Source organism: Xiphias gladius, chromosome 3 (assembly GCF_016859285.1).
Source record: "Xiphias gladius isolate SHS-SW01 ecotype Sanya breed wild chromosome 3, ASM1685928v1, whole genome shotgun sequence".
Lineage (NCBI taxonomy): Eukaryota > Metazoa > Chordata > Actinopteri > Istiophoriformes > Xiphiidae > Xiphias > Xiphias gladius.
This window is the reverse complement of record NC_053402.1, coordinates 22,190,873-22,211,357: the sequence shown is the minus strand read 5'-3', so window position 1 is coordinate 22,211,357 and position 20,485 is coordinate 22,190,873. Positions and strand designations below refer to the sequence as shown.

General features: G+C 46.7%; 3 protein-coding genes across 5 annotated transcripts in view; all 3 read right to left on the bottom strand.

Moving 5' to 3' along the window:
- The window catches only part of ppfia3 (PTPRF interacting protein alpha 3), a 28,997-nt gene extending 28,015 nt beyond the window's left edge, over nt 1-982 (bottom strand). Inside the window, 1 exon segment of the mRNA XM_040124203.1 lies at nt 638-982. Within this exon segment, the coding sequence (XP_039980137.1) occupies nt 638-982 (345 nt within the window).
- A 6,889-nt stretch (nt 983-7,871) lies between these two features.
- nucb1 (nucleobindin 1) lies at nt 7,872-14,169 on the bottom strand. 3 transcript variants are annotated; one of them, XM_040124331.1, is made up of 13 exons: nt 14,064-14,169; nt 12,381-12,511; nt 12,154-12,261; nt 11,886-12,018; nt 11,068-11,171; nt 10,787-10,972; nt 10,590-10,680; nt 10,439-10,497; nt 10,068-10,160; nt 9,868-9,957; nt 8,597-8,767; nt 8,291-8,408; nt 7,872-8,194 (listed from the first exon to the last, which is right to left on the bottom strand). In XM_040124331.1, the coding sequence occupies exons 2-13, from the start codon at nt 12,498-12,500 to the stop codon at nt 8,109-8,111; spliced, it is 1,359 nt and encodes a 452-aa protein (XP_039980265.1). In that variant the 5' UTR covers nt 12,501-12,511; nt 14,064-14,169; the 3' UTR covers nt 7,872-8,108. The 3 variants fall into 3 exon arrangements, with proteins under 3 accessions (XP_039980265.1, XP_039980264.1, XP_039980266.1); XM_040124330.1 differs by having other exon boundaries at nt 12,381-12,504; nt 14,064-14,162; XM_040124332.1 differs by lacking the exon at nt 14,064-14,169 and adding an exon at nt 13,792-13,918.
- Nucleotides 14,170-14,620: 451 nt separating this feature from the next.
- On the bottom strand, nt 14,621-17,217 carry ccndx (cyclin Dx). The gene is made up of 4 exons (XM_040117623.1): nt 16,957-17,217; nt 16,644-16,859; nt 15,213-15,527; nt 14,621-15,068 (listed from the first exon to the last, which is right to left on the bottom strand). The coding sequence occupies exons 1-4, from the start codon at nt 17,215-17,217 to the stop codon at nt 14,916-14,918; spliced, it is 945 nt and encodes a 314-aa protein (XP_039973557.1). The 3' UTR covers nt 14,621-14,915.
- Between the last annotated feature and the right edge of the window lie 3,268 nt (nt 17,218-20,485).

The following is a 20,485-nucleotide window of genomic DNA, read 5'->3' as shown; positions in this document are numbered from 1 at the left end:
AAACTCCCCAACAGCAGAATCAACGAGACCAGGCCGCAGCACTAAAGTCCTGCTCGCGGGTTCGCACATCAAGAATTCGACGCGGTGACGGGAACCATTTTCGCAGCGGACACCTTTTCACCTTTGATACCGGAGTGCGCTCCACTCACAACGCTCGTTTGCTTTTACTGGAGACGGATTCAGGATGCGGGGTTCCCGCTCGCAGTGGCGCAGCTGTTCATCATGCTGCTGGTGTTTTTGCTCACGGGGCTGAAATATGAAAAAGCGAAGCTGGTATCCAAGTAAATACTTATAGGCGTTTATTCAAACTGTTACTTTAGACGTGAATTTATAATTTGCACACAAATTATTATCCGTTGTGCAGAAAAACCATCTTTCTTGGACTTGAGGGGCTCGGTCGTTTGTGTGGTTACATATGTAAATATGATCAATCTATAATTTTTCGTTACAGCCTGCGTCATTTATTGTCTGATTGATAACTACCGAACCTGAAAACCTAAAATGCGGGATGCACATACACCGTTACAGTCGCGGGTGGAGAGGCAGGGTGGCTGAACTCTTGGAACGAAGCGCGTGAGACTCTTTCCGGTGGGTCAGCAGCTCCCACCCTCCCTCTGACCCCCTCAGTGCCTCGTACCTGCGGCAGGGCGATGGACAGCTGCCTCTGGAGCGACTCCTTCTCGTGGCCCAGCTCCCGCAGCCGTAGGTGGGCCGTCCCCAGACTCTCCTGGGTCTCCCTCAGGCTCTCCAGCAGCCTCTCCCTCTCCGTCAGCATGTTCACCATCAGCGACTCCAGGTTGCCCGTGCTTCCCCCTTCATCGCTTCCCCCGCCGCCGCCGCCGCGGGGATCCCGGCTAACGTAGCCCCCCATGCCTCCCATCCCCCCGCCCATGCCTCCTCCGCCCCCAGCCGGGGAAGACGAGCCGCCTCCTCCCCCGCCGCGCCCGTCCTCCGAGATGGTGGGCATCACCTCGCACATCATCTTGAGGCCTGGGCACGAGAGGCGTTATCTGAGAAGACGACTAGGACACTTGGGTGCAGCGTCTGGCGAAGGACCGATCGGCTCTCGTCATGAAACGCTCAAGAGTTACTTTTTCTGCCAAGGGTCTTTCCTCTCAAGCTGATTGGCTGAGACGGGCGGGCGAGAAACAGGAGCTGAGGGGCGCCGGGCTGGGCGGCTGTGGGAGCTGGTGAGTGAGGGAAAACGTGAGATTGACGTGAGTTGGGGGAAACAGTGTTGGGTGACGGGGGCTGAGGGTCCGGTGGACGCCGGCGTGGGGTGGGGTGGCGGGGCAGGAGGGAGAAGCACAGGTTCGCCGGGCGACCTCTGACCCCCGGCCCAGGCTTCACTGAGACGAGAGACGAACCTGGAAAGGGAAGAAGAAGAAGAGGAAGAGGAAGAAAAGGGAGAAAGGCAAAGATGTGATTGGATGTGATGATGAGAGCAGCAGGAGGAGGAGGAGGACGATGGTGATGGTGAATCCGACGGAGCAAAAGGATGGAGGCCACGCATTCCCGGAACACACAACCTGCGTTTTCCACCGGGTCGAGATCTCTCAAATCATCACTCCAATGGATCCACGCACACACGCACACACACACAAACACACACATTGACAGTCCATGCACCTTTCTGAGCCCCCCCCCTCCATAACCTTTGCTATTGCAGCAGCTGCTGCTGTCTCTCACGCCGACTGCCATCGCGATACTCCGCGTCTGGAGTAAATTCATCCGTCAGTGCATGTCTCGGCTCGCGTGTCCCCGAGCGTCCGTGGCCATAACGGTAATAATGAGTGCGCATGATGCACGGAAACGGGTCGCGAAACGGCAGCGTTTCGCCCCTCGGCAGCCCACGGAGCGCCGTAACGCGCGAAGCCGGAACGATTATCAGGCGTTTTTGGGTGTGAGGCGGATGCAGCGCTGCCTCATGCGTTCGCGTTTAAAAGAGAGAGAGAGAGAGAGAGAAAGGGTGTCATCATGAATTGTAATTACGGGCTGTATCCAGGAGGAAACAGGCTTCTTCTCCACGGCTCCGGAGCCCGTCTGTAAAAATATTCTGCCGGATCCGGAGGCTTATTATCCCCAGACGGGAAATGCACGTCTGCCCTGACGAAATAAACGGGGGAATGACAATAAAATAACATTTAAAATAAACAAAACCCCTTTTGAAAAGATTATTTTTCATGCGCCCGAGGCGGCACAGATAGCCTCACAGAGCTATCACATCATGGTGGGAGGTGCCAATCATCCTGTAAATGATGTAGGCCTAATTAACAGATTAAGTCTCAAGCTATTGCGCAATTGGATTATATTTTTGGGGACGTGATTAACCCTAATTTCAGAAACCGGTGCGCCGCTTTGGCTTTATTCCGACTGCAAGGCGTCTATTTCCTATCAACACCCCACTGCCCCCCCCGCCTCCTTCCCTCACACGCATACACACACACACACACACACACACACGCACACCACCCTGCCCCCCCCCCACCCATAAAAACAGCTGGTAGATGTGCGCGCCGTGCCCCGCCGCGGATCTCAGCCGCCACCGAGCGTCCCCGTGTGTCTTACCCTCTCCATGGTCGACAGAGGCGGGGACTGAACGCGCGTCGCGGCCCGGCTCACTCCGCCGGAGCATCCGAGAGACGGACGGAGGCTGCAGGTTATCCCCGTTGCAGCCCGGTTACCAGCCTGCCCCCATCCCCTCCCTCTCTCCGCTGGGGGAGCGACGGCTCGGCTCACCGCGGCGTCAAGGTGCGCGCAGGAAAGCCGGCCAACATCCGCTCGGGACTTTCAGAATATGACCGAGGAGACACAAAGAGGACATGGGGGGGCAAACACGGTTGAAGACTTGGGAACAGCAGAGAATTTAACATTTGAACATTTTCGGGTGTCCCCTGAAAAAGAGATTTCTTAATCTCATTTGGAGATAAAGAATAATCATATTACATGTATTGAATCATTTTTTATCTTTGAATTTTGGTATGTTAGAATTTATTTTCCCCTTTGTTTTACTCTCATTCTAATTATTATTATTTATCACACCAGCTTGTTGTTATAATCTCTAACAAATATCCGATTTTCCTGTTAATGTCTGCCAGCTCCAAGTCATACGGCTACTGCTACTAATAAAGAAGACACCCTGGATGGCACGTTTTTGTTTTTTGTTTTTTTAAAACAAAGCGTTTTAGAGAGAAGAGAAACAAAAATAATGTGAAAATGGATATTTGAACAAATGAGAAAGAGATCATAAGAGACGTGTCTGAGGTTTTCTCTGGTAAAGCACAAAAAAATGATCACATCAGCTCCCGTTTCCCTCGTGGTTTATAACAGCCCCCCAACACACACACACACACACACACACACACACACACACACACACACACACACACACACACACACACACATGCACAGATCCCCCCCCCCTCTGTTCGGTTGAACTGCTCGAAGGGAGACGCATCACACACCGACCCACGGGATCGGGGAACCGGCGGTGGAGTCGGCACAACTCGAGCCGTGTCCATTTGAAGCTTCTTCGTATTTCTGCCCCACCAACGGTTCAGATGGAAAACACTGTAGTTTTCAACCCCACTACATTGATCTGACGGCTTTACTGTGAGAGTTTACCTAGAAAACACGTGAGGTTACCAAATGATTTGCCGTGGAGGGTAAAACTACCAAATAGTAATGTCTGTAATTTGCTTCAAAGTGACCGGCTACAGCATTAATATTAATGTCATGGTGAACATGATCAGGTAATAAACAGTGTGAGACACGGTCGCGCACTTTGGATTGTGTCTACTTTTACTTGACTAATAACTTGAATGCTAATTTTACTCAAGTAGAAGATGTAAATGGTTTATTATACCGATGCCCTCTGGTATAATACAACTACAGTAGCTCTATAGTATTTTATAGTATTTATATACTATTTATATACTATTTCTGTTGATTAAAAAAAAGCAGTAATGACTGACGGTATTTTGTAGAGGCAGACAAGTTGACACTTTATTCTGAAGACTAAAAATAAATAAAGAAATAAATGAATAAATGAATAGAAACAGCGCTTCCGCTCCCGTACCCGATGCCTCTGCGTAACTTGACGACCTCCCTTCGTTTTTCCTCCCTCGTCTCTCCTTCGCCTCTGAAGGATGCTGGGTCTTAGAGACACGGGCGTTCGCATCCTCACGCTCGGACCTCACCTAGATGCACTTGGCTGTGGTGGTGGTTGTTGTTGTTGTTGTTGTTGATGTTGATGCTGTTTTGTTTTAAACGCATTTAAACGCAAAAAAAAAAAAAAAAAACAGCTCACACCATCACAGCAGCTAATTGATTAAATCAAGTTATTCTCACTCTGTGGTTGATTGAAACTTGACCAAAAAAAAAAAAAAAGAAAATAGTTAAACAATTGCGCCCTCTGGCGCCTGAACAGGAGAAATGCAATGCACTAGTGCCATAAGGTTTTGAGCCAAATGTCTAAACTTAAAGGAAACAGTCATGGAGGCACTTTTTTTTTTTAATTTTTAAATTTAAAATTTTTTAAAAATAAATGTTTTTTTTTTTTGGTGGAATTGGACGTTTCAAAGGTCGCAGTCAGCAACAAAGAACGATAAAAAAAAAATCACCATAAATTTAGTTTATATTAAGTTCAGGCTTTTACGGGGGGGGGAGGTTCTTGTGGCTCATTGTTACATTCGATTATTTTATTCGAACGAATTAAATTTAAAAAAAAAAAAAATGTACACAAATTTCTTCCCTGTGATCAAATCACCCGCTGGTCAAGTCAGAAGATTGACAGGTGATGTCAGTAAAAATGTACCAGTCGCCATCACCGGCCATGGAAGGCTCGGTCCCCTCGGCCAATCACAGCTCACGGGAGGCGGGTGTTAAACCCCTGGGTAAAGAAGTGTGTGTGTGTGTGTGGTGTGGTGGGGGGGGGGGGGAATCATATATTTATCACAAAAAAGAAAAAATCACCTGCATGTGCTGCCGGTTCCCAACCAGGTTAACGAAGAAGAGTCAAAGCGAAGGTAAAAGTTCTGCTATTAAGTTCGAGTAAAGTTCATGTCCTATGTGAAAGTACTCATTGGGCAGGGGAGGGACCCCTTTCGGTATATCATGACATGTTATATCATGACATGTTATATTATGACATGTTATATCATGACGTTACATTATAACATGTTACATTATGACATGTTACATTATGATATGTTATATCATTTCAAGTTACATCATGACGTTACATTATAACATGTTGTATCATGACATGTTACATCATGACATGTTACATCATGACATGTTATATCATGATATGTTACATTATAACATGTTACATCATGACGTTACATCATGACATGTTACATTATATGTTATATCATGACATGTAACATTGATATGTTACATCATGACATGTTACATCATGACATGTTACATCATGACCTTACATTATAACATGTTACATTATAACATGTTACATCATGACATGTTACATCATGACATGTTAGACATGTTATATCATGACATTATATTATGATGTTATATTATAACATGTTATATTATGACATGTTATATCATGACATGTTATATTAGGGGATTATTACTGATGCACGTAAACAGGACTTTAATGATGCAGTTGCTTTTGAGGGGGATCAAAGTTCAGCTGCCTGGTGGGGTCGAATCCGTGACGCTTCATATTTTAAGAAATCTTCCAATGTTTTTTTTTTTTTTGTGAGTGAAATCCAAACGTTCAAAGTAACAGATACGAGTAGTGGAGTCAAAAGGTGCAAAATTTGCCTCGGAAAATGGAAAGAAGTAAAAGTTTAAAGTGGCAGAAAATGGGGAAAAAAGAAAAACCCAAGTAAAGTAGCTCTGAGTTGTAGTTGAGTACTTTACTCGAGTAAATGTACCGACCGACACGTTCATCAACTCCAGGGGAGGATGACGATGATCGTTTCTTTGAGATGCTGAGGCGTAAACATACCGGATACGGCGCCGTTAAGCAAAGTGTCAGCGTTTCTAAGTACCTGACAAGATCACACGGCGTCACGTCCTCCGGCCGTGGCGTCCCGACGGAGCCACCGACGGGCGCGGTGGACAGCCCCGGTGCCGCTTCCGGTCGGAAAACTGCTGGGAGGTGGTGGGAGGGGGGTCAGGAGCCGCTGGCGTGGACGCTCCGACAGGGAGTTTCAGAGAAGGTGGGACATTTACAGATTCTGCGGTCTGTAAGCAGATGATGGGCTAAAGACAAGAGGCCATCATGTGGACAATCCGAACACGTGGATAATCTGACCCCTGACCCCCCCCCCCAATATGATTCGTAAATATTCTTTTGGAACCGAAGATTTTCATTTCACACCCAACCACGGGATCAGGATTTCCAAAAAATCAATTTTGTGGTTTAAAACAAAAATTGGTTTTGACAGGTAGCGTTCACCGCCGTCTTGGATCACAGTGCTGTTTTATTCATATACTGTTTTACCCACGGATTAAAAAACACCTTCCGGCAGTAACTCACCGCTGAAATCAGCCCGACCGGTGAACTTGTGTTTCACGGGGAGTTTGCCACCCAGCACAGCAATGGGACAGAAAACAGAAGGGGAGATCGTCTTCTTCGTAACCCCGGCTCAGGGGGCTAAAACTGCACAAGATTTCAGTGCGATTTGGCACCGATAATGGCCGACACGGGTGGAGACCATTTCAGTGCCTGTGCATAAAATCAAAACATATCTGTGGATCCATGGTCTGCATTCTTACACTGGTCAGATGGGGTCTGGTTAAAATAAGACATGGAGGAACCACTGTGTTTGTCTCTACACTGATGGAGAATTTCTGAATAAATGTGCTCTGCTCTGGCTGAATCCTACAGATCAAATCTGCCTAAATTCTGACCCCATGGCCCCGGGTGGCTCCCTCAAGACGTCTTTATCTGGCCGATGTGTCAGCGGTGACGGACAGGGGGCAGCTGCATGGACAACCAGCGGGGGGGGGGGGCAGCGGGGGTCGCGGGAGGTCAGCGGGTTAGAGGAATGCTGATAGGAATGCACCGAGCAGCGTCCAGGGGACAACAACAACAAGGATCCCAGGGGAGCATCTCGTCGGCAGGACAACAACAACAACAAGGATCTCCCCGGGGAGCAGGTCCCCGGGGAGCCGCGGCAGTGGACAACAGGCTGCTGGTGCACGGTGACACGGGGGGGGCGGGGTTCATCCCAACAGGGTGAAATCACGGTGGTTCTGATGCAGACGCACACATCCAGCTTCCACACTCAGGACACTCACACACTTCCCTTGAAGTTTCTCTTGTATAGTTTGTATTTTTCTTATTATTGAATATCATAATATTATTCATGTGTTTCCTACTAGATCCAGCCTGTGAGACATTTTAATTAGGCTCCCGACATGTCCAGAGTTTGTTGCCACCAACTGGCCGACGGGTTTCCTTTTTTGCTGTTAACATTTTGATATCTACCAGGTCTTTTCATTCAGAGTAATCATCCGATTCCTGTGGCACGGTGGGCAAACGCAGAGCGCAAACACTGGATCTTTATTTTACCGTGCGTCTCTTTCTAATCTTGAGAGAAAACTTGACGTGGGGCAGGGTTTCAGGAAAAGCGAACAACCGATTATTTTCTCTTGGTCCAGTTTTACGTGGCGGCTTGTACGACGTTGCTCTCCGGGAGGAAAATCTCAAGCGGCATCGCTCTTATAAACGTGTAGTACGGGAAAAAAGACAAGAGAAGAGCTTTTTTTCCCCTCTGGCCAGTCCCCCCCCCCTTCCCCCCGTAATTTTATTTCAGGAAGCCTGGTTTAGAGTCTTAAATTAAAACTTTATTTGAAGATGTTTATGATTTCTGACAACATGTAGCCAGGTATCTGTTGTTTTGAGATCTTTAATCTAATGTAGACCACAGGAAAGAACAAACTGTACAATATGTCACGATTCACGAGCCGAGTCTGTCTGAATTTATACACACAGTTCATATAATTCATTTTGTGGAACCCATCTGGATATCTGTGTCAGTGCAAATCAGAGTGTTAGTGTGTGTGTGTGTTAGTGTGTGTGTGTGTGTTAGTGTGTGTGTGTTTTAAGGCTGTCAGAGCGCGGTGCATTAAGTGTGTACAGGCAGATTCTGTGGGGGCTCAGCAGGCAGATTATTCTGGGCTTCGGCTTCGTGATCAGCTGGGGCCTTTGCCCCTGTGAAAAAGAGGAGGAATACGCACTTACTGAAAAACTCTTACAACACAGTTCCATACCAGATATACCACATATTTCATATCTCAGTTTGTTTACCTTTAACTTGAGGTTTGTGTGTCTCTGGTCGAAACTGTAGTTGTCCATCAGGACCTGCGGGAGGCTGCCCGTCTGCTGCCTGCTGCTCCTTCTGTCTCTGGGACATCTCTAACACCGCCTGAAATTAAACAAAAAAAACAACAACAAAAATCAAAAATGAATTACCATCTGTGTTATTACAGGCTGACAACTGGTTGACGACGCTATATAATTTAATTGCGACCCCACGTGATTCAACCCGTGCCACCCACGGGATGGGGGCCTCAGGTGATACGGAACCGGTACGGGATGCAGTGGGACAGTTACCTGCTGGTACTCTCTCTTCTGGGCCTCCAGCGCTTTGCCCCTTTCCCTCAGCAGCTCCTGCTCCTGACGCAGAGTGTCCGCCCTCCTCCTCAGCTCCTCCTCTTTGGCCCTGAGCTCGGCCTCGAACCGCTGCAGCTCGTCCTCCGTGTACGCCGGCTGGGTGTCCAGAGTCTGGAGAGGCGGCGGGGAGACGCATGTGACACACAGAACTGACAATACTGTTGAAATGTTCCGGTCTCGCAATGACGGAAGACCGATGTCCGACGGTCTTCGATCCGCGGCTGGCGACAGCTATTTATCACCTTTACATCACGACAGAGCATTAACGGAAAAGGCATGAGATCAAATGCAAATCACAGTCTATTTTATACATTGGACGATGACAGAGGTATTTTCCCCCTCACTGTTTCAACAGAGGGTAATTTAACTGCAGTGTGAGGACACAGCAGCTACTGCCTGGAGTTCAAGTTATTATCGAGCAGTGGCAGGAACAACCTCAACGTTTAGTTTTGGGTGAAGTGTCCGCAGCCGCATGTTAAATACCCCCCAGTGGTGAAGGAAGTACTCTGACCCTCCACTGAAGTAAAAGTACTGCAGTATGAAAATCCTCATTTGTAAAGTTACCGGCAACTATAAGTATTCAAAGCAAATACATGTGGTGGAGGAGAAATACAAAAACAGCACAAAATGAGAATTCTCAAGTACCTCAAGTTGGTACGGAAGTACAGTAATTGAGCAAATGTACACCACCACATAAAGTGAACAATTTCCCCCGTATCTTCTGTCGACGGTCGGCCCCTTGGCCCCCCTTCGATGGCCCTCCGTATTTACAAAGTCACACATTTATGGCGTTTGCCGGTATCCTCCGACTGATGGGTTTTTTCTTATCACAAGGTCAGAAGTTAGTCAGTGACTCAGGCAACAGCATCCGCATTGCTGCTTTTCTTTTTCAACCACTTCCAGAGCGAATACCGAACTGATACAACGTTTGACAACATGTTAGCACAAACCAGTCTGGTATCCAGTCCTGCTGTGTGCACACACCCTTATTTAACCAAGGAGGAAACGGTAAGGAACTAAACGCTGCCCTACGCTAACGCTTTTTTCTCAGCAGTCACTCGCGGGAGCAGCTCCACGTGGTTGGGCCCGACGAGGGAAGGGACAGCGCTACCCATTGAACTCCACCACCCACATTTTCTCAGCTTGTCCCAGGATTTGAACCGCAGGCCATCCAACCCCCCCCCCCGCCAGGCCGCCTCTGGGCTCCTTACCTCCCACTCTTTGGGATTACTGAACTCCTTCTTCTCGGTGGACTTGAGGAACTCCTCCAGGCTGACGAGCCGGTCCTTGTTTGTGTCCACCTTTAAACACAGAAACGTAAGGTAAGACAGCAGAGAGGGCGGTGAAGACTGACTGATGGGATATGATGAAAACAAGAGCAGGGGGATGAAAGTAAATAATTAAGGCTCACATTCTTCATGATATGCTCCCTCATCCTCAGCCTTTCTTCCTCCATCTCCATCATATCATCCTCCTCATTCTTTGGGTCGTAGACCTTCTCCAGCTAGAGGAGGGAAAGGCACAGATGTCAGCGGCCACAAGGATGCTGTGCACACCACTACTGTCAGGTTAAAAACTTTTATTTTAGAAAAGTGAGCGGGAACGCAGACAAAAATCAGCTGTATTTTTAAAACGATTATCATCCAATTCTGATATTCTGTGGCGGGATTTTAAAGGGCTTTCATCAGGGTTTTCATCGTAAAACCGAACAAGCAGAACCTTCAGCTTTAGCTAAATCAAAACTGAAGTGAAGTAGCCACGATGCACTGCGGGGTTTCTTACCTCCTTAGTGAAGAGAGCCTCCAATTCCTGCTCATCTAAAACACCGTCTTCATTTGTATCTAAACAGGGCAGAGCCTCGTGAGAACTGTATTTATATTGAACTCACTGGTATGATAAAGTGCAGGGGTTAAAAGGGAGCGTTGTTACCCACCATGTAGTTTGAAGAAGGTTTTCGGGTTGAACTCTTGTGGATCCAGTCCGTCCGTCTCCTCCCAAACTTCCCGAAGCTGAGCAACACTACCCTGAAGGTGACAAAATGCAGCAGAAAGAGGAAAAACGTGTAAGAAAAGCTCGATTCGCTGCCACCCGTTTCCACTGATAATAAACGAGGATGCGTCTGTCGCCCACCGGAGCGTTGACTTTGGGGTGCTGGCGGTGTTTCTCCTTCAGCTCCTGCATTCTCTTCTCCTCTTTCTCCCTCTTCTCCTGGTCCAGGCCCTTCAGGTACTCCCGCCTCTCGTGCTCCTTCAGCATCTCGTAGCGTTTGAACTCTTCGTGTCTCTCGGCGTCGTAGTTCTCCAGGTCCTTGGTGGCCTAGACAAAGAGAGACGCTTTACTGTCTCGATTTTCGTTGTCGCTGTCGGCGACAAGGAAAATCCCTCTTTTCACGTAGCGCTGCGGGATCTTACTGTCGAGATTAGCAGCTCAAGGTCTTTGGCCTCAAACGTGTTTTGATTGTGTGGATCCAGATGTTCAAACTGCTTCAGCAGGGAGGCGTGGTCCATCTGCAGGCCTGCACAGCAAATACACGAATTACCAACCACACGCTGGACTTCTCACACACGTGACTTCCTTCATGTACATACACAGAAAACGTTGCTGTACGGAGGCTACGTTCATCTCCCCGTGCTAACCATGCTCATTTGTGTGTGTATTTTTCAAGTAATAGCTAACATTTAACATCTCTACTGTCTGGACATTCACCTCTGCATTTGCTACTTCCATCTGCTCTGCTTGTCAAAAGTATGATCTGTATCCACGCACGTGAACTGAGAAGGACAACGCTGCGCATCTGCATGTTTTTACTGACTGAGTAAATCAAGCGGAACAAGGAACAGTTACAAGATCTGCATATTTTATAAATATGATGCCACCCTTTTTACACCTGTTTAAGAAAATTGAACAGCTCACAGGGAATAATTGCATGTTCTAAAGTATTTGATTTTTTTTCTTGCAGCCAGCATAATTTAAAATACGCACTTCTGCAGGTGCATCCATTTCAAACAGTAAATCTGTCCATGAAGATTCTGGTTATCTATCAATGCTTACATGGCTGGAATCATCAGTTATTGCCAATTGATAATCAGTGTAGCTGTCCAGGGATCATTAATCACATGTAAATCTGATACAATCTACACACACACACACACACACACACACACACACACACACACTCTCTCTCTCGCTCTCTCTCCTCAGTGGTCGAGAGGAAAACAAGTCCACTCACTCTGTGTGTTGGTGCTGTCCAGTTTGGCCTTCAGCAGCATCCTGAGACGAGAAACCTCCTGCCGCTTCAGCTCATCCAGGCGAGTCCTGACATGGTGACTGACCAGGTCCAGCTCTTTACTGAGACGACCGTTCTGACGGGGGAACACAACACATCATAGGTGAGGAGAACAAGTCCAATGTCAGCGCCTCTTGTTACCCGCGGGAGGTAAACAAGGAAGCTTTGTGGGTGAGAGCGAAGAGAGGGACAGTAAGAGACGGATGCTAACCTTAATGTCCTCTGTGTTTGCTGTCTGCAGTTTCTCTCTGAAGTGAGGGTCTGTCTCCAAAACCTCGATCACCTCTCTGAGATACCTGTCATAGTACAAGCCGGTGTCCTGCAACAGTGTGACGTAAACGACAGGTTACTCGCGCCAAACTCAATCTCAGCTAGATCTCCTATGTCGAATTGTAAAATAAAACAAAAAACCAAGAGATGGTAAGCTGAGACCGTTACCGCGTTCTCCTCCTGTACTTCCTCTTTAACTTCTTGCTTGCCTCCATTGCGATCAATAGGCACTGACCAGACCCCGGCAGAGATGGAGAGAAGCAGCAGCCAGCCAGGTTTCAAGTTCATTCTCCTTCAAACTAAACAAGGAAGGCAGAGGTGTGGGAGAAATAAAAACCCGCCAAGATGAATGTCGGGTAGAGCCTCAGTTCTCCTACTTAACTGATGAGACCAGTATTTGCTGGAATGTGTCGTAGGCCACGTGAGCCAGACTTCATTCAGAAATAATCCAGATTCATCTTTTCTCTGCCCCACTCCTCTTGTACAAAGCTTTGAACCTTTGACAAATTATTAGTCTTTATTACATAACTCCATCATGATTATTGCGCATGCTCACATAAATCTTTAAAATGTTATAATTTATGAGTCCTATTCTGCTTTTGATATTTTAATTGCACCTTAACCAGTTTCATTCTATTTTATCTTGTGTTAATCTTTAGTTTTGCTTTGTTTTAACCCTGTTTTTATAATGTCTTGTGTTTCTTTATATATCGTCTTAACAACTCCTGCCTTATGTAAAGCACTTTGAATACCTTGTTGTTGAAAGGTTCTATACAAGTAAAATTTGCCTTGCCCTGAAAACAGAGCAAACTGAGTATACCACAATGTAGGTTTCCGGTTATTGTCTTCGGACTGGACGGGCTTGTAACGGAAAAGTTGAGTCGATGTTAACATATCTTGGACAGTAACATTAACAAGAGATGCTCAACGTAACCTCCCCTCCATATCACCGGTGCCAGACTTTCACTGAAACGTGATTTATCATCATCATTATTTTCTACAGTCACAAGTCCAAAGCGCACCTGGGCAGGCGGAACACAGCAGAAAGCTGGGGGGGGGGGAATACGAATACCTGACAAAACCTCAATCGTAACCTGGATAACTCTCCGTATGCAAACATAGTCGCCGATAACAGCGAGTTAGCGTGAGCCAGTCAAATTTTGTGTAAATGGTTGGTGTCTAAATGGTATGCCGAATTAACCAGGAGACTTTAGAGATTTTCTAAAATGTCTAAAGATTTTAAGGTTTCGAAGATGGACGTGTGTTTATTCACCCATATGACGCAACCGCAGTATTACATTTCTTGAATGGAGTTTGGCGTAACGATCAATTTTGAGCAGGAAAACGTCTTTTGTGGGTTGAATTAACAGGATATATTTAGCGTAGGAAGCCCGAAGTGTTACTCGACGGAATATAAAACACGTTTTAAACGGGATATTAGTTTTTCACGGCACTGTTCGTGTTTGTAGCTAGTTAGCTAGCCAGCTAGCTTACGGAAGGGGAACACGGATGCGGTTATAAGGGGTTAGAGTGGTTAGGACCCAAGAGAAAATACTGATATTTCTGTGGCTGTAATCACCTGCGAGATTAACCCTTAGGTATCTGTGAGTTAACGTTCTATTTTTACAAGGTTTTAAACACTAGTCTTTCTTTAAACGTTATTTTAACGGTGATAAAACAGGTGCTAGTTATCCATTACCGCAGAGGTAAGCTATGAAAGAGGCTTCTTCCTGCTCGTTCCGCTTGTATCTCACGATTTTCAATGAATTTTCCCCCCCATTTAAAATCCGCTGATATCAAAACCACAAGTTGTCCCGACAGAGAAATGTCTTTAAATATCTCGTGTCTTACCGCAGGTAGGTTTGTTTTTTTTTGTTTTTCCGGTCGAGGCACGATCTGTATTTGCGTCGGAGAAAATTGACGTCATGACGCAGGTCCACCATGCTGCCTTCAGGGGCCGTCGGGAAATAATACCACTAGTAATTTTTCTTCATGTATATTAAAACGTCGCGTTATCATCGAATTATTGAGCTCTGACAGTGAAAGTGACTAATTGGTGTTTTCTCCTTTTTCTTATTTTTGGCACACACTACTCTCAAAATAGAGATTTTTAAAAAATAAAACGGAAAAGTAAAAACAGCCACCAAAAACATTCGCTTGTGTGAGAGAACGGTAGATGCGTCCCACTAGAGGCAGATGAATTTCAACAAATGCTAAGAACTACGTGCCTGCGATTAGCAACCGAAGGCATCATTATCCCATTGGTGAATAATGCATAGACACAAACTATGTACAAAAGTTTTTAATTGTTTGAAAAATAGATTTGTTGTATATTTAATTCAGTACATAAACACAAAGTTATGGCATATTGAAATAAATTAACATCCAAAGAGTCAACAATTGCACGTGATAATAAATTAAAGGTATAAATATTGTGCATCAAAATAAGGTCTAGTCCTACAATAAAATTAATAGAAATAGATAATAAAATATGGCACATGGAAAACACATAGTTGCACAGTTGTTCACAAATAAATAAAGTAAAAAATAAATTAGCAGTCACTCAATAAGGATCAATAATTTCAAAATATATAAAACCATGTCTGAGCATTATGAGGTCACTTTCAATTTATATCAGTCTGACTGATGAACTTGAAGGGTCCTGATTGATTTACACTTTCGATGCACCGGCCGATTCAGTGTTTAGAAATCAATCTCTCTCATGTCGGTAGGCGTCCCGGCCCTCTCGTTCTCCTCCTCCTCGCCTTTCTCCGCGGGGCCCCGCTGGGGGGGCCCGCTCCCCAGCCGCTGGCGGAGGGCGTATTCGATCATCTCGCTGTAGCACTGCAGCACTGCCTGCGAAGCACGACGGAGAAAGTGAATGGTTTTTGTCACGGACGCAAGTCAGCAATAAATTGCTACACCTAAAACCTTTAAATCAAAGCAGATCAAATAAACGGGCCCGTGCGCGGCCTCACACTCCACTCTTAGAATACGCACCGGGTCGGTCTGGCACAGCTCTGCCAGTGCTTCACTCGCAAGAGCCAGCTGAGAGGGCTCCTCGCTGCCCAGGCCGCGCAGTGCACAGTCCAGCGACGCCGCAGCAACAAGTGACGGCGGGGCCCCCAGGAACCGCGAGTCGCAGGCGCACATGGCAGCCAGCGTGTCGCTGTGCCGCCGCAGCGTGGAGAGCCGCTCCCCCTCGTCGGACTCTCCTCTCTGCTCCACGGAGGCGAGAAAATGCGGGAGGAAGTCCTGAGGAGTCACCGCTGCCGTGTCCCATCGGAGGGTGGCGAGGACGACACGCTCCATTTCCTGGCGGAGGGAAGGGGTGCGTTTACGAGTTAGAGGGGGCTGTGTGACACCACGAGACCGGAGCCTAAATGTCGTCCTGTCTCGGCCTTTAAGGCTGCGTTCAAGTTCGGCGATACAATCATCCGCCTGCTGCCTCTACCTGCAGGGCCAACATATCCACATCACTAATTACCAATTACGCTCCAATTTTAGGCCGAAAATCAGATGAAGGCGCCAATTTGAAACTGAGGTGTCAGGTCAAAAAGGCTGTGATATTGTTTTTTAAAGCTGAAACTACAATCTGCGTCCATCTTGATAACAAAACAAAAAAAATGCTACAACTTCTCAGAGGTGAGGATTTACTTCCTCTCATCATAGTAAAACGAACCCTTTGGGCTTTTCGACTTGTTGTCAGACAAAACAAGACATTTGAAACACGTCGCCTCCGGCTCCGTGAAGCAGTGACGGGCACTTTTTCCACTATTTTCTAATATTTCACAGACAAAACCATCAGTTGATTAATCTAAAAAAAAGCCCTAACGTCCGTATTCATCATTTTGGGCTACGGTGACTAGTGATGGACACCCGGGCTTGTTTTCACCGATTTGCAGTCTAGATTCTATGGTTGAGTAGTCAAATAAGTAATAAACAAAAATGTAAATTGTCGCCTGATTTGATTGGAAACTAAAAATTTAAGAAGGCTGACATCCAGTTGATGTTTTTTCTAATGCATCACAATCATCAATAGAAACAAAATCAATAATATTCTTAGTTATTCAGATACTTTTTAATATGCTTGTTTCCCTATGTTTGTACTTGCCAGCGCATGTTATGATACGACTACTCCAGTGCTTTCGCATCAAGATTAAACAGCATACAAAGGTGTGAAACCCGCTGGTCTGCGGTTGAAATCAAGGTTCGACCGAGTTTAATCAGATTTCACTAAGTGTCGTTGCAGTGTGACGGACGTTAGTGATGGCATTAGGGGCCCACAGCTGGAAATGACCCCAAAAGCTCGAGTGGGATTATTCTGTGTCAACCGAGGGGGGCCAGAGTTATAGTCTTTAAAGGTGTCCTCATCCAGCACTACAGCTTTGATCGTAAGGTATCCAGGGTGACACCAAGGGACTGACTCACCCGCAGGGTCGAAGGCCGGAAGCTGTACTCGGCCGCGGCGCAGAGAGTGTTGGCGGCGACGCCGTCGCACTCCGTGAGCTTGGAGGCGATGAGGATGCAGCCAGCGGCCAGGCAGTACGGCGAGACAGGCAGAGACAAAGAGGCAGACAGGAACCTGTCCATCAGAGAGACGGACAGAGGAAACACCGCCTCGTCGCAGCCGCACTCGCAGCACACCTGGAGAGAGAAGAGAGAGGACATCGGCGTCACAGCTGCCACGACGGCATAACTCGTCCAGCATGGCGGGGAGCTGGAGCAAGAGAGAGTTCCGTACCTCCAGGGCCCATTTGGCGAGCTCCTCCCGGCGCTCCGGATCCCGCTGGATGAGGCCGATGTAGAGCATCGAGGGCGTGTACCTCTCCTCCACGCGAAGCAGCCTCTGGATCACGCGATGCCCCGACACGGTGGGGTCCCAGGCGGCTCGCAGCTGTGACGGGCCACCTGACGTGGCTGGTCCCTCGGTCTGGCCCCGGTCCTGACTCTGGTCGTTCTCTACCTCCTCGCACCACAGAGACACAGACATGACTCTGTCCATCTGCGCAGCCTGACGGGTGAAATATGAACTCGTTTATGTCCAAATGGGAAAGAAACACAGCAGCTGACGTCCTTCTGAAATCCCTGCAGATCCTCCTTTTACCTCGGACTTGGTCTTCCCGAGGCGCTCTGCCGAATATCAGCCCTCAGCTCACCTCCACTGAGTTTTATACCCGGCAGGGGGAGAAAGGGGGGAGCGGGAGTGGCTGAGAGGGAAGGAAAAGCATAGCAGAAAGGGGTGGGGACCCTCGTGAGTGACATAAAATAATAAGAAGACAACAATACAGTCCTTGCAACAATCGCTTCAACAGGTGGGGAGAGGGAGAAAGACGGAGAGCAAGGGGAAAGAGGGAGGCAGGGGAGGAGGAAAGAGGAGCAGACAAGGGAGGGAGTGGCCCGCGGGGACACAGCAACAGCTTGTCTTCGGCAGTGAAAGAGAGAAGGGAGGAAAAGAAAAGGCTGCGAGGGGTGAGAGCGAGAGCGAGAGAGAGAGAGGAGAGAGAAAAGGTCATCTCCAGACTCTGACAATGGGAATGGATGACAAAAGGATGAGGGTGTGTGTTTACAACGTGAGGAGGGCAAGAAACACGTCAACCTCGGGAGAGATGTTAAATCCTGCCTGCTGTTACATAAATATTCTCATGTTCGGATGCTGACCATCATTTTGGTCACAAGATAAATTTGAAGTGTTGTGAGCTTGTTAAGGGAGAAAAAAAACAAATTCCTGCAAAAACACGAGAATTATTTACATTTTTCTTTCTACACATTTCTCCAAGTTGAGCTTTTTTCCCTGCGAGATACCGGATAGTTTTACCTCCTCAGGCCAAATGACCAAAATTAAACAATCTGTTATGGAAAATAGAGCTGAAATATTTGGTGATGTAATCAATTATTCGGTTTACAGAAAAATTAATCAGCGGCAATTCTTATAATTGATTAACTGTTAGAATCATTTTTCAAGCAAGAACACCCCAGATTCGCTGGTTCCTGCATCTAAAAGGCGAACATCAATTGAGGCTCCGGGAAAAGAATCTGGTCAAAGTTTTCACTATTTTCTGTGACAAACCTGGAGGTGCTTGGTGATAAAAGAGACGCAAACAGATTTTGTCCTGTTTCAAGGAATTGCAGAAGCAAGTGGAAGTTTGCGAGCTACGTGTCTCAGCCCTGTTTCACAGGCTTTTTCACCCTGGCAGGAGTAAACCTTGGGCTGGAAACAGTAAAATGCTGCTGCATCAATCTAACAAACCTCACCACACCCTACTAAGAAAATGCACTACTTAAGCTTTTTTGGGGGATTTTCTTTTTTTTTTTTCTCTCTCTGTAAATGTGTTCATCAAAGTTTTGGCTCTGAGCCTCTCTTCTCTCTGTTTTCTCTTAGGATCCTCATTGTCAAAGCAACCTGCGTCCCCCCCCCCCCCCGGGCCTGTGGCAATCTGCTGCTCGTGTTTAAAGAGCAGCGGAGCCACTGGGGAGGGCTGGGCGAGGTATGTGCAACAGACAGTGGAGCCGGGGCAGGTCAATGAGCCGTATTGTCTCCCTTTACAAATCAGTGTCAGACAACAGCCCCTGGCCTTCTGCCTGCTGCTGGCTCCTCACACACACACTTCACACATTCATGGGGTAGACACACTTTTCACACACTCCCCGGGGGACTCCTCCGATGGCCACAATGGGGTCGCACTCACCAGTGGAGAATACAGATTGTTTTTGACACAGTCGTTACAGGTGGCTTTTCGCGGCTCGTGTTTCGAATGGGAGTTAAACGCTCGGCCACCGTGTCTCGGTTTTCAGCCGAGCATCAATAATTCACGCCCTGTTCGGAGTGGAGGTGCGACACTGAGGAGTATTTCAAACTTTCTGGTGAAAAATTAAATAAACCACAGTAAGACGTGGGTCTATCAAGTCTGCTTTGCAGGACATTATATTGGAGCAGAGCATGTTTAGGAACTATACTATATCCTATAGCGAGAAATGAGCGAATTTAATTTAACTTTAACTCAAACAGGCATTATTTTCTAGGTTTGATTCTTTCATATTTTATGGCGTGTACAGTGGTGGAGGACGTCCTCAGCTCCTTTCAAAGTAAAAGTAGCTCTACTGCAACATGAAAGTACTCCATTCCTCAAGTCCTGCGCTGAAAATGTCATTTCACTGAAAGTAAATGAGCACTATTCGCAAAATGTACCTGGATTATGACACCTGAAACTGAGTTGAACTAAATTTAGAAAAAGAACTGACAAAACAGAAAAATAGTGTTATAATATTACATATTATTGTTATTATTGTAGTATTATTATTATTGCTGTTGCATTAATGTGTAAGTGGCATTTTACCTTTGTAGTTGGTCGAGGTGGAGCTAGTTTTAACTATCTTATAAACAGTTGGGTGGATTAACGTGTAACAAGCGTCGTATTTCATGAGCTCATCGGGGTTTTTTTGTGTTAGATTTTGTTCTGGGAGGTAACTCTTTGATTATAGCCGTCAAATAAATGTAGTGGAGCAGGAAGCACAGTATCTCCCCTCTGAACCGTAGAGCAGGACCAGTCCTGAAATGGCATAAAAATGGAAAAACTTAGGCACAAGTACCCGAGGTTTGTACAGCGCTTGGGTAAATGTGCTTAGTTACAGTTACAGCTGTCAGTGGTGGCTGCACTGGTAGATGCAAAGGGGGGGGGGGTGCACTATGTGTAAACCTCCAGCAACACAGAGAAATCATAAAAACCATATTTCAAGGAGGAAAAGTCCATCCTGATTTTTTATAGTATGTTAGAGACCAGCTTCAGTTTGCGGGCCTGGTCTAGTGTCCGTAGCAGTGACGATCCTCCTCTGCTTAGACAGTGGACAACAGAACAGCTGGTGGGACTCTGCCACAGCAGCAGGTAGACGGGCGCGCTTTCTGAATCAAGTAGCTGGAATTCCTGCTTTCTCATGTGACCTGACTGTGTGTCCAAAATCACCAGGACGGCACGATTCGCCCTGTTTAAAAAAAAAAAAAACCAAACAACCCACACAGTGAATTCACCTCGTAGAGTTGCAAGTAGTCAGAAGCAAAAAAAGTGGATGGCCTCTGCCGAGAAAAAGGTATAAAAGTGAGAGACGTTTGGCTGGATTTACGGAAAACGCCGCCACATCCCCCTTCATGCCTTCAATTATAATAACAACGATAATAATCTTTATTTATAGAGCACTTTCCGAAACCCAAAGTGCTTCACTCAAGGTAGAAAATCAGTGACTGGATTTTGTAAGACAGCAGATAAAACCAATTCCAG

Excerpts from the sequence above, each read along its gene's own strand:
- ccndx (XM_040117623.1), bottom strand. The coding sequence starts at position 17,217 with ATGGACAGAGTCATGTCTGTGTCTCTGTGGTGCGAGGAGGTAGAGAAC. Across the intron at positions 15,528-16,643 it reads TCCGGCCTTCGACCCTGCGG|GAAATGGAGCGTGTCGTCCT; the intron begins GTGAGTCAGTCC and ends TCCCTCCGCCAG. Across the intron at positions 15,069-15,212 it reads AGCTGTGCCAGACCGACCCG|GCAGTGCTGCAGTGCTACAG; the intron begins GTGCGTATTCTA and ends CGTGCTTCGCAG.
- nucb1 (XM_040124330.1), bottom strand. The coding sequence starts at position 14,155 with ATGGTGGACCTGCGTCATGACGTCAATTTTCTCCGACGCAAATACAGA. Across the intron at positions 9,958-10,067 it reads GGGAGCATATCATGAAGAAT|GTGGACACAAACAAGGACCG; the intron begins GTGAGCCTTAAT and ends CTGTGTTTAAAG. Across the intron at positions 8,768-9,867 it reads GTAATCCCAAAGAGTGGGAG|ACTCTGGACACCCAGCCGGC; the intron begins GTAAGGAGCCCA and ends CCGCCTCTCCAG.